The sequence below is a fragment of the Limulus polyphemus genome, unplaced genomic scaffold, assembly GCF_000517525.1.
Source record: "Limulus polyphemus unplaced genomic scaffold, Limulus_polyphemus-2.1.2 Scaffold3636, whole genome shotgun sequence".
In the NCBI taxonomy this organism is placed as follows: Eukaryota; Metazoa; Arthropoda; class Merostomata; order Xiphosura; family Limulidae; genus Limulus; species Limulus polyphemus.
The window spans coordinates 85,473-97,541 of NW_013669246.1; the positions used below are offsets into that span (position 1 = coordinate 85,473).

The window sequence follows — 12,069 nt, forward strand, 5'->3', positions numbered from 1 at the left end:
AGAGCAAAAGTTCTAAGATTGAGCCCTGAGGTACCCCACTTGTGACAATAATCCAGTTTGACTGAACTCCATCTGTAACAACCCTCTGCTTTTTTCCATTCAGCCACTCTTATCCAATTTGCTATCCTATCCCCCACACCTATAGAGGTAAATTTTTCAAGCTTTCTACATGACACCTTGTCAAATGCTTTCTGAAAATCCAAGTACACCAAATCTACACCCTTACCTTCATCTACATAAGCAGTAACCTTTTCAAAGAATGTCAAAAGATTTGTAATGCACGATTTTACCTTAGTGAAACCATGTTGACTATCCAATAAAATTCTAAACTTTGTTAAATAGCTTTGCAAAGTATCTTTTTTTTTATCAGACTTTCCAAAACTTTTCCCACAACCGATGCAAGATTAATGGGTCTATAATTACTGAGACAATTTTTATCACCTCCTTTGAATAGAGGAGTGACATCAGCTAACTTCCAATCCTGGTACCTGCCCACTATTCAAAAAAAAAACCTTGGGGAAATATTATATGGCTCAGGAACCTTATTGTTCTTTAAACTTCCCAATTTTTTCTTAACATGCTCGTAATTAATGAAGTCATCTTTTTCGATCTTGTTTCCATCTGTCAAATCTTCAAGATGTGAAATACTGCTTAAATCTTTGTTAGTATAAACTGAAGAAATAGCAAATTTTAATAACCCAGCCATCTCATAATCATCCGATACAAGCCTTCTTTTATCATCCCTCAAGGGTCCTACCCCTATTCTAACATTTTGTTTATCTTTAATATATTTAAAGAAATCCTTACTGTTAATTCTCCATATGCAGCACAAAGTTGAACCTAACAGAGCAATTATCACTTGCACCCAGATGTTCCCCAATTTCCACCCTCTATCATTTCTATATATGAAGTTACCAATAATAGCATTGTGTCCTGTATGTTCCTTGACTAATTGGTAAAGAAAGCAATCTTGAACAGTTCTGAAAACCTTTCTCCCTGACAGTTTGACTCTTAACATTTCCATGTCTATATGCCTCACATTTAAATCACCCATAATTATGACTTCATTAACAGCTAAATTCTTAATCTCATTGTAAAGTTTCTCACTAATCTCATCAGTATCATTTGGTGGTCTATAACAAATTTCCACTAAAAGCCTTTTCCCTTTATATCCACTAATAGAAACCCAAATGGATTCAATCTCCTTGCTATTATCTTTGATATCCTCAACTTCAACAGGATGCAACTTACATTTTATATAGAAAGCCACTCCTCCCCCTCTTTAATACTCTATCCCTATTAAATAGCCTGTCACCCTATATTTCAAAGAACTTTTTGTCATCGAAATCATCTACGTTTAACCACGTTTCAGTTATTCCTATAATATCAAAATCCTCTATTCCTATCAGTGCCCTAAGGTCATCTATTTTATTTCTTATACTTCTAGCATTACAATTCTAAAAATTAAACCTACTCGTATAACTACATCTATACTCATTTCCTATGTTAATCTTTTATCTGCCTCTTATTCTTTTTGTATTTAGTTCCCTTCAAGGTGGGTTCCTGTACGTGGTGAGGGGACCTCCAAGAGAAGGTTCTGTATTTTTAGTTTACCACCTCTGGGATCTAAACATCCACCCACGTGTTTGCCGTGCATGTCGACCCATGAAGGGGAGGATCCTGGTGGTTGAGTGGTGTCTGCGGCACTGCAACACACCACCTTGGTTTTGAATTCCTGTAGACAGGTGGCCTTGGGGTGAACCCCCAGGGTCTACCAGCTGGTCCTATTGGGCTAGGGTCAACTGAGGAGCAGTGTTGGGCATTCTCAAGTGGGTGTTGTGGACATTGCGTCTGATGCTGGTGTTTGGGTACAGTGCTCACGAAATCCTGGTGTTGTTGCAGTGCCCTTGTATAGCATTGTATTGCATTCCCACAAAGGGCTCCGTGGTGGGTGAGGTCAGTGGACACTGAATCTTTCTCTTTTTATTATGGATCCCCCTAATCCTAAAAAAAATAAAATTGTAAAAATATAGCTAATAGGTAAATGACCACATCTTGAAGACTAACCAGCAATCTTCAACTCATTCTGAACCTGTACCTCATTTTCTGATATTGCATTCCCTGTCAGACAAACTTTTAGAGCAAATGTATCCCTTTTTTCATTCAAAAGTGATTAGAGGGGCTTGCTGGCAGTCCAAGGTCAGTCAACAGTCTGGGAACATCTTGGTGGAAACATCAACACCAAAACACAATGAACTCCTCTTGAATTCAAAGGCCATTAAGGATATATTCATTGAGGTTACTCCCCATTCTACTTTGATTACTTCATGAGGAGTTATTGTTGAGAGGGATTTGAAAACATCCCCCAGTCAGAGATTCTCACTGGTTTCTGCAGTGTGATGTATCTCCACTCATAAGGAAGGAATTATGCTGCTTACCAATGTTCTCATTTTGACATTTACATTGCCACATCCACTTGCCACTGTCAAGGCAGGTTATTTGAACTGTAAAGTATGGCCATATATTCCCAACCCTCTCAGATGTTTCCAGTGTCAGTGGGTTGGCCATTTGAAGGCATCTTGTTGTGGTTCTGTGATGTGTGCTTGTTGTGGTGGCAAGGTCCATGTCCAAGTGCAAATTGGACCCTCACTGTGTTAACTGTAGTGGTTTCCACCCCTCTTACTATAGATCTTGCCTTAAGTGGGAGGAGGAGAAAGAGGTACAGTGTTTAAAGACTGTTAACAGGATTTCTTACCCCGAGGCTCGGAAGTTATTGTCCCCTTACTATCTTGGACATATGCTGCTGCACTACACTCCACTGCTAAGGTAGGAGTACAGTCGGACCTTTCCATGTCTCTGTTAGAGTATATTTTACATCTTTTGCCCTCAATGGATAACTAAGTTGGCAGGTCAGCATCTACTCCTATCTCTGTCCCCACTATTCCTTTCAGTGATTGTCCAGGTCCACCTCCTATGGCCCCGGCCTCTGGTGTCCATCTTATTTGGCCCTGAGATGCAGAATGATCATTCGTTCATGACCTCAGTCACTGGAATCTAAGTCTAATGATAGAGATATGCCCACTCGACCAAGGGCAGGATCCATGGAGGTCAACAGACCTCCTTTTAGTAAAGAAAAACAGCATGGTCATAAACAAAAGGGCTCTCTGCCCAGTTCTCCTCCACTTACATAAAAATTGCCACTTTAATACAGTGGAACTGTTGAAGTTTTCATTCTAATCTCGATGACGTTAAGGCCTCGATCAATTCCTATCGTCAGGTGTGTCTTTCCTTACAGGAAACATTCCTGAAACCTGCTGATACAGTCACCTTTTGGCAGTTTTATTTATACCAGAATGACAGATTGTGTGATGGATGAGTGCATGGAGGGGTGGCACTGCTGGCCGACCAGCATGTGCCCACCTTGTCTGTGTCACATGATACACCCTTGGAGGCCATAGCCAAAATCATATGGGACAAGATTTGGAAAGTCAGTGGGAGGTATGCTTCCCATCCTGTTTCCATCTTGCCCTCCAATGGCCAGGAAGTTGCTGATGTTCAGAGAGAACTTTTCTCATGCATCTAGCACTTCTGTTTATTCTCCCGCCTTCTTGGGCAGAGTGATCACCTCTTTCCTTTTGGACCAGTTGTCTCTATGACTATAATTGCCCCTTTACACTGGTGAAACTCAAACTTGCTCTTCATCGGTTGGATCAGATGATGTTCACTATGAGATACTGTGCCATCTTTCTCTCCTGCTTCTCTTGCTATGCTTCTGGTTGTTTTTAACCAGATCTGGCAGAAGAATGTTTTTCTTGATGCTTGGCACCAGGCTATTGTCCTCCCTTTCTTTAAACCTAGGAAGGATCCCAAGATTCCTTCTAATTATCGTCTAATTGCTTTGACTAGCTGAATTAATCAACTCCTCTCACACACCCAGTGTGGGTTCTCTCGACAGCGCTCTACTGTGGATCACCTGAATCGACTTGAAACCTTGATCAGGGAAGCCTTCCTCAAAAGAGAACATCTTGTTTCCATGTTCTTTGACCATGAAAAGGCTTACATCTACCCATTTTTATTAAGAACTTTGTACTCATTAGATGATTCGGAGTCTGTGTGGGTTCAACTCTTTCCTGTTCTTTTCTACAGGAAATTGGAGCCCCTCAGGGGTGTATCGTGAGTGTCACACGTCTTAGCATCAAAATTAATGCTATCACTTCCTCCTCCTGTTGCAAACAGAGTCTATGTAGATGATTTTCACATCTCGTATCGATCGTCGAACGTGAGGTTTATTGAGCAGCAGCTTCAGACTGCCCTCAATTGATTGTTGAGGTGGACCACAGTAAACAGTTTTACATTATCTTTTTCTTATACCATTTGCATGCATTTTTGCCACCAACGTGGTCTACACCCCAATCCTGAGCTCCGTCTCAGTGATGTAGTTCTTCCCAGGTCCCTGAGGCAAAGTTCTTGGAGCTTATCTTTGACTGTAAACTTACTTTCATTCCACACATTAAGCAGCTACGTGTCAAGTGTACGAGGGCACTGAGCATCCCCTGTGTTCTCTCTTCTACCTCTTGGGTAGCGAATCGATGTTCTATGCTCAAGATTTATCATGTCCTGAATTGATCCAACTGGACTATGGGTCTTTGTTGTATGGTTTTGCCAGGGCCATGGCTTGGAAGATGCTTGACCCTATTCACCATTTGGGGCTTCGGCCCTCTACGAGGTGCTTTCTGCACTTCTTCAGTCCAGAGTTTGAACACTGAGTCCCATGAGCCTCTTCTTCACATCTGTCATTTGCAACTTTCTCTACAGTATATTACCAAACTTCGATCCTTACCACAGCATCCCACCTGGGATTGTGTCTTTCTTCCTCAGTGGGCCATGCTCTTTCAGAACAGATGGTCTGCAATTCCTCTCTTTGGCCTTTGTATCCAGGCACAACTGGCTGAATTGGGTCTGGCATTGGATTACGTTGCTGTCCCTAATGATCAGCCCATTCCGCCATGGCTATTTACCATCCCATCCTGTGACCTTTCCTTGAGTCATCTGGGGAAGGCAGATACTCCTGATTGGAATTACCATCTTCTCTTTGCTGAACATCTTTTGAGCCATTCTTCTCATCCAATTTACACGGATGGTTCGAAATCAGGTGAGTCTGTAGGCTCTGTCATGGTTTGCTGTGGTTCGGTAATTGCTTGCAGGATCCCCTCCACAGTTTCTGTGTTCGCTGCCGAGTTGTATGCTATTTCTCTTGCCCTGGATCGTGTAGAAGGTATGCAGTACAGTGATTGTACTATTTAAACTGATTCTCTTAGCTCTCGACTGGCCCTGGAATTGCTTAACATTAATTCTTACCCTGTTCTCGTCGATATTCAACCATGACTGGCCATTTTTCTCTATCTTCTTTTTTACACCTAGTTTTTCTAGATACCTGGCCACATCGGTATTCACAGGAATTCACTGTTACGATTGTGAACGGCAGCATCATTCTAGACATATCTTTTCTACAAGTTTACCCCTGACATTGGATGGTGTCATTGGTTATGGTGACACTGTCCAACTTGTTTGTATTTTTATTTTTTAAGAACAATTGGCCTTTTTAATTCTATTTAAATCTTTTATTTGAATTTTGGACATATTTCAGTTTTAATCCAATTTGTTTTTACATTTTACAACAACTTTCACTGTTTTTACCGGTTGTTTGGCACAGATAGCCTAGTTGCTTTGTGCCATAAAATGTCAAACAACCAACCAATTCCATTCATTTTATCCTGGCCCTCACCACTGTCTAGTCCTAGTTTAAAACTTTCCTTACTGCTGAATTAATAGTCCTAACGAACAAGCCAGCCCCTATACTATTTAAATATAAATCATCCATTCCTTTTTCCATTGAACTGATCCCACAAGTCCAACCAGCCAATCTGCTCATCGTTACATACAAACCTAAACCTAGTATTTAGCCCTAGTGACCTACTTATAACTTCATCCTCACAATTAATTCTTGGCAGTATCCCTGACACAATTAAGTTGTGGCCATTTTCTTTAAATGCCTTTATCAGCCACTTGTACTTATTAATTAGCTCCTCTTATCTACATTTCCTACATCATTAGCCCCTATGTGCATAACAAAAACTTCATTTCTGATAACCCCTTTATTATATTTCCTGCTCTGTCAGTTGTACCCTCCACTTGTTCCCCTGGGTAGCATAACCTAATTCTTTCTCCCTATTTACACCACAGACTATTCTATCCATATGCCTTGTGAAGGAATCACCTATAACTATAACCTCATCATCCACATCCTTCTCTGACCCTTTTGTTTTCCTTCCCTCCAATAGTTCCTCATCTGCTCAAGCCAAGGGCTAAAATTTGTTACTCAATAGAATAGGCTCATCACAACTAAATCCAATACTTTAATCCTGAAAGTCATTGTTAGTCGTCAATAGTCGACGCATCCCTTATATGTAAAAGCTTAAGCTCCTTTTTTAATCTTGCTACCATTTCCAACTGTTTACCCTTCTTTTTATCTGTTGCCTCTGTGTTAATTAGGACAGCCTTCAACGTCTCCTCAAACCAATAAACTATACATACAAATTACAAATCTTCACAACTAGCTTCCTTAAAAGTAAACACCAGTCCCGTTTCAAAATACAGTCCTCTAATTGCACCCATCACACCTAATGCTAATGTCCAACACTAGTCTTAACCATTGTATTTGTAGCCTGGAAATAAATACTCGATACTAAACACAAGTATCCTAGCCAATTGCCACAACTGTTATTGTTAAGCATAACATTTTAGAATCAAATACATTACAGTTTATCACTACTTTTATGTTCACACTAAATTAATTAAGTTTATCTTTAATTATATAGCAGTGACAAGTAATTAGTCTCTACTTTATTTGATGTTTATTTAATACTATTAATAATAGTAATAATACATTTTATTTAGCCTGATTTATGACCTATAAACTAATGGATTGAAATTAAACTCAAGTAAACAATGTAATCTTTAAAATACAAAGAGACAGTTAACCAGTCTTTAAATTGTATTTGCTTAATAAAACAATTTTTTAAACCTGTTTTACAATTTGCCAGTAAGATGAATTACAGCTAAGCCTGAAAGTACAATTACACGTCTTAAGCCTAATCTAACATTGTAGTACAGATGATACTACTAAGGTCTTATTTAAAACTTTAACCCTACTGCTTTTATTTACCAATCTTATTAAATCTAGTTAATCTTTTGTTTTTTAACCCAAATCATTACAAATTATAATATTAATATTAAATAATTTTCAAAAATCTATAACATTAAGAGCATATCTTTCCAGCATCTTCTCTTTTCCATAGTGTTCTCTATATTTTGTATTAGAAAAACCAATTAAATGGTGTAACCCTTTTAACATTCATCTATCTTAAGCAGAGTTATATAAGTGAAGAAAAATAAACATTTAAATCACCACTTTCTTAGTGTAAAGAGTGACAGTTATCTCATGTGCATTGTAGATGTTTCTCACAAGTAAACTAGGGATAGATACAAGGTATGAACTTTTTCAAAATTATTTATTCATTTGGATCATAATTAGTTTCATTGTCAGGTTTTCCTGACTATTATTCATTCCAATACTAAAAGAAAGTGAATAAGTATTGAAATACTAATTTTAAAGTTCACTCTTCCATTATTCCTATCTGAGACAGAAGAAATATGATTGAGGTTTTTTTTTCGTGGGTCCATAATCGATTAAACCATGTGGATTTGTGTGAATTGCTACAAAATAAAACTTGGTTAAAAAAAAAAGATCAAAACGTTTCAAGCGCAGTCCAATCAGATTAGATGATATGGTCGACTTGAAACTTGTGGTTTTTCAGGACTGATTAATGTTGAGGATGAGGAGGCAGCAGAACTAAGAAGTGTAGCTCAAGAAAGAAAGATACTAAAAAGTACAAAAAACTTTATTTTATTAACAACTAACCCCATGGGGCTTTAGAAAAAAACTGCTTTTGAATCTGTTTTATTGTCTGATGGGTAATAGCCTGTATTGTAAGATGCGTTTCTGGGTTATTTTCTCTATTATGGTTACTCTATCTCTTGTGTGTATGTTTATTCTTTCTCCTGCTTTACACTGATTTTAGTTTAGCATGCTCCACAAGGAAGTTTTGTATCTGTTGAAATGCATTCTTAAATATAAAATAATCTACAGACACCAAAGGACTGTTTGATCTATAAAGGCTGTCCTTACTCGCTTATCATTGAGAAATGAAAATTAAGTCTTATTTTTTTTCACATTTCCAATAGAATGGTTATTATAACTGAAACATTTACTATCGACTAGTGTCAGAATTCAAGTTTTAAGATTGTAGCTGATGCTTCTAAATGTTGGTATTTTAGTCCAGATAGTTATAATGTGTTCGGTGTCACATGACTTTGTCAGAATTAATTTCTCCCGTGGGAAAGAAAATAAAATAAAATATGTGCTTATGTCAATTCAGACAATTCATGTAGTTAAATATGTTACAAGTAAGTATTATTAGTAATCTTTATATTACTTATTATAACATGTACGTACTTATAGATTAAAGATAAATTAAGACAAAATCTATTAGTGGAAATTGGGTTTATAATTTGCTGTGTTTTGTAAGGATGTTTTAAACTTGGAACAAGAAAAGCAAGATGACAGCAGACTATTTAGTTGACCAATCTCGGAGAACAAAAAAGCTTAATTAAAAATATTGATGATAATGTAGTGTTTTGAGACTAAATTACACAAACGTTTAGAAAAAAAGTTTTTAAGTTCAAAGAAACTCTTCAAATCAGAAGGGAATTGGCGAAACTGATATGTACACTAAACTGAAGCCTTAATCCTACAACTGAGATGTACACTAAACTGAAGCCTTAATCCTACAACTGAGATGTACACTAAACTGAAGCTTTAATCCTACAACTGAGATGTACACTAAACTGAAGCCTTAATCCTACAACTGAGATGTACACTAAACTGAAGCCTTAATCCTACAACTGAGATGTACACTAAACTGAAGCCTTAATCCTCTACTTCGAAACAGAAGTGTAGTAAATTAATACTGATAAAAAAAACAACTGTCATTCCAAAAAGAAAACAAATTTCTCATAGCTTTGGTCTATTAACACATTCACCGTAGGTAAAGATGGAAAAGGAAGGGCTGAAATAGGTTTTTTATCAGTTTCTTGGTTGTATGTTCAGTTTTGTTTTTTATATTGATGAATGTATTGTGTTGAAATAAGTGAGGTAGATTGTGTGTTTTGTGAAATGTTATGTACGTTTTTTTTTAGCTTTCATAAAGACAAATCAAATCTAAGGAATGTTTTTAAAAATATTTTGCTAGTGTTAATAAACTACATTAAAATTATAAGGTGCTTTTAAGAATGCAACTTAGACTATCATTTTGAAAGTTTTATACAGAAGTGAAAATGATCAGAAAAAGGGGACATGTTTTACTAATTAGAAATAACCAGCTTTCTATATAAAAAAAAAAAAAAAGATTAAGAACAAATAAATGGTTCTAACTTCTTTTAATTGTTTTTAACTCTTATTCTATGAGGATTTATTGAACTATGTTACTTAGGCTGTTTACACTATACTTAATGGTGGCAAGATAATAATCGTATAGCTTATCAACTTATAAAACCCTCTATTATTTTAACAAGTAGTTTGAATTGTTTAGGTAGTAGAGTTTCAGTGTTGCAGTTTCTGTTCCATCCAAGATTAAAGTATTTTATTGATCAGAATTACTTCTACGTATGATTCCTTAATGCTAAATGATATAGTTCTATCTATGTTTCCTTATTGCTAAATGATATAGTTCTGTTTCCTTATTGCTAAATGATATAGTTCTACCTATGTTTCCTTAATGCTAAATGACATAGTTCTACCTATGTTTCCTTAATGCTAAATGACATAGTTCTACCTATGTTTCCTTAATGCTAAATGACATAGTTCTACCTATGTTTCCTTAATGCTAAATGACATAGTTCTACCTATGTTTCCTTAATGCTAAATGACATAGTTCTACCTATGTTTCCTTAATGCTAAATGACATAGTTCTACCTATGTTTCCTTAATGCTAAATGACATAGTTCTACCTATGTTTCCTTAATGCTAAATGATATAGATCTACCTGTTTCCTTATTGCTAAATGATGTAGTTCTATCTGTTTCCTTATTGCTAAATGATGTAGTTCTACCTATGTTTCCTTATTGCTAAATGATATAGTTCTACCTATGTTTCCTTATTGCAAAATTATTACTTCTACCTATGTTTCCTTAACACTAAATGATATAGTTCTACCTATGTTTCCTTAACACTAAATGATAAGGCTTTAAACCTATAAATTGGAGTTTCTGTTTCACAATTGTAATTTGATGCTAAATAGTTAAGATTCTTTCAATCCTAACGGGTAACAAGTGATTTAATATCTAAATTTGTACAATTAGTTCCTCGTAGATGAATTATGTCAAGACAAGTCATTATACCGTTATAGTTGCTTAATAACAGTGTCTAGACTTTGATATTTTATTAGAAATTCCATATCACTATCCAAGATTTTGTAACTAGTCAGATTTTTATTATTTTATTATTATATATATATGAAATGGACTTTAGTTCTAATAAGTATTAATAAATTTGGATTTAAATGAGCTAACTTTGTGGACTGGAACTGAAACAAACAAGTTATAAATTAATTAAGGTGTTTCTGTATAACACATTGACTCGTAGTAATCAAGTGAGTGGATTAAACGTTTGCACTTGTGATATATGGTTACTTTTCAGGTGTGTAATCTGTATGGGAGAATTTGTCATTGGTGATGCCATAAGATATCTACCTTGTTTACATACCTATCACATGACTTGTATTGATGACTGGTTGATGCGTTCATTTACCTGCCCTTCTTGTATGGAACCTGTGGATGCAGCTCTGCTAACTACGTACCAACCAAGTTAAAGTGGCATCAGCGTAGGCTGAACTAAGCTTCGAGACAAGCGGTCGGCCAGAGGACCCTTACAAAGAACTTGTAGATTTCATATTTTGGATTGAAAAGTAGTCTATGCATGCAAGAGTCATTCTTTTTTCTTTGAAATTGATTGTAGGTAAAGATGTGAATTATAAGTTGTTGAAACATTGATATATATCTAAGAAACTAGTGCAGCAGTTTTAATTCTCACACAGGGTTTTAAGGTTTTGTGAAATCTGGACTAGTATAAGCTAAATATTTGTTGTATTAATTCCAGTATTCAGTGAACCTACGTTTAGAACCTTCTGTGTATGATGTTGGATTGTTAGATTTGTTTTGTGACAGCGAGATGTCAATCCTCGCTCACTTTTCAACACCTCTGAACCGAGGGGTGTTGCACTTTTCTTCTGATCTCTTGAATCAGTATTGTTAAATGTTACTCTTCAAATATTTTTCAAACTGAGGGGACAATATAAGTTACTTGGCTCAAACATGGAAACCAAGAACCACTGTGTTAAATATTTGCAAGAAATGTGCCTCTTTAGTTGGACATAACTTTAGGGAAAATCTGGAGTATGGGTATGATAGTTTTAGGTGTTAAAGTTCCTGTCTGTATGTTTTACTAAACAAGAAACATGCATGTGTTAGAAGGGAGAAGTGGAATTTTAAAATGTGAGAGTTGTTTTTTAAGACTTTGCATGTATATGTTTAGGTTCTTGTAGTCTCCAGTATGTTCTTTTAGGTTGTATGTAAACTTCTTAAACGGTATTTAAAAACTAAGAAGCTTTTTATAGTACAGTGGCTTAAAAAGCACTGAGGCTTACTAGGCCTAATAAAAGTGATATAATCAGGAGTCGTGTTTGATTTTTATAACTGTTACAGTAGTTTGATATTTACTGAACTGGGCCAAAATGCAGTGCCTTTATGTGTTTTCTAAAATTGTTAGAAAAACTGTTAGTTGATGTGCTTTAAGTTGCCCAGACACTTGTAAGCTATTATTTTAAGTTGCCCAGACACTTGTAAGCTATTATTTTAAGTTGCCCAGACACTTGTAAGCTATTATTTTAAGTT

The 12,069-nt window shown here is 36.1% G+C and overlaps 1 protein-coding gene across 1 annotated transcript in view; it reads left to right on the forward strand.

Moving 5' to 3' along the window:
• Positions 1-12,063, forward strand: part of LOC106469734 (RING finger protein 11-like) — a 16,213-nt gene extending 4,150 nt beyond the window's left edge. The window contains exon 3 of the mRNA XM_013930247.2: positions 10,817-12,063. Coding sequence (XP_013785701.1) covers positions 10,817-10,988 — 172 coding nt within the window. The 3' untranslated portion in view covers positions 10,989-12,063. The remainder of the gene's footprint in view (positions 1-10,816) is intronic.
• The last annotated feature ends 6 nt before the right edge of the window (positions 12,064-12,069 follow it).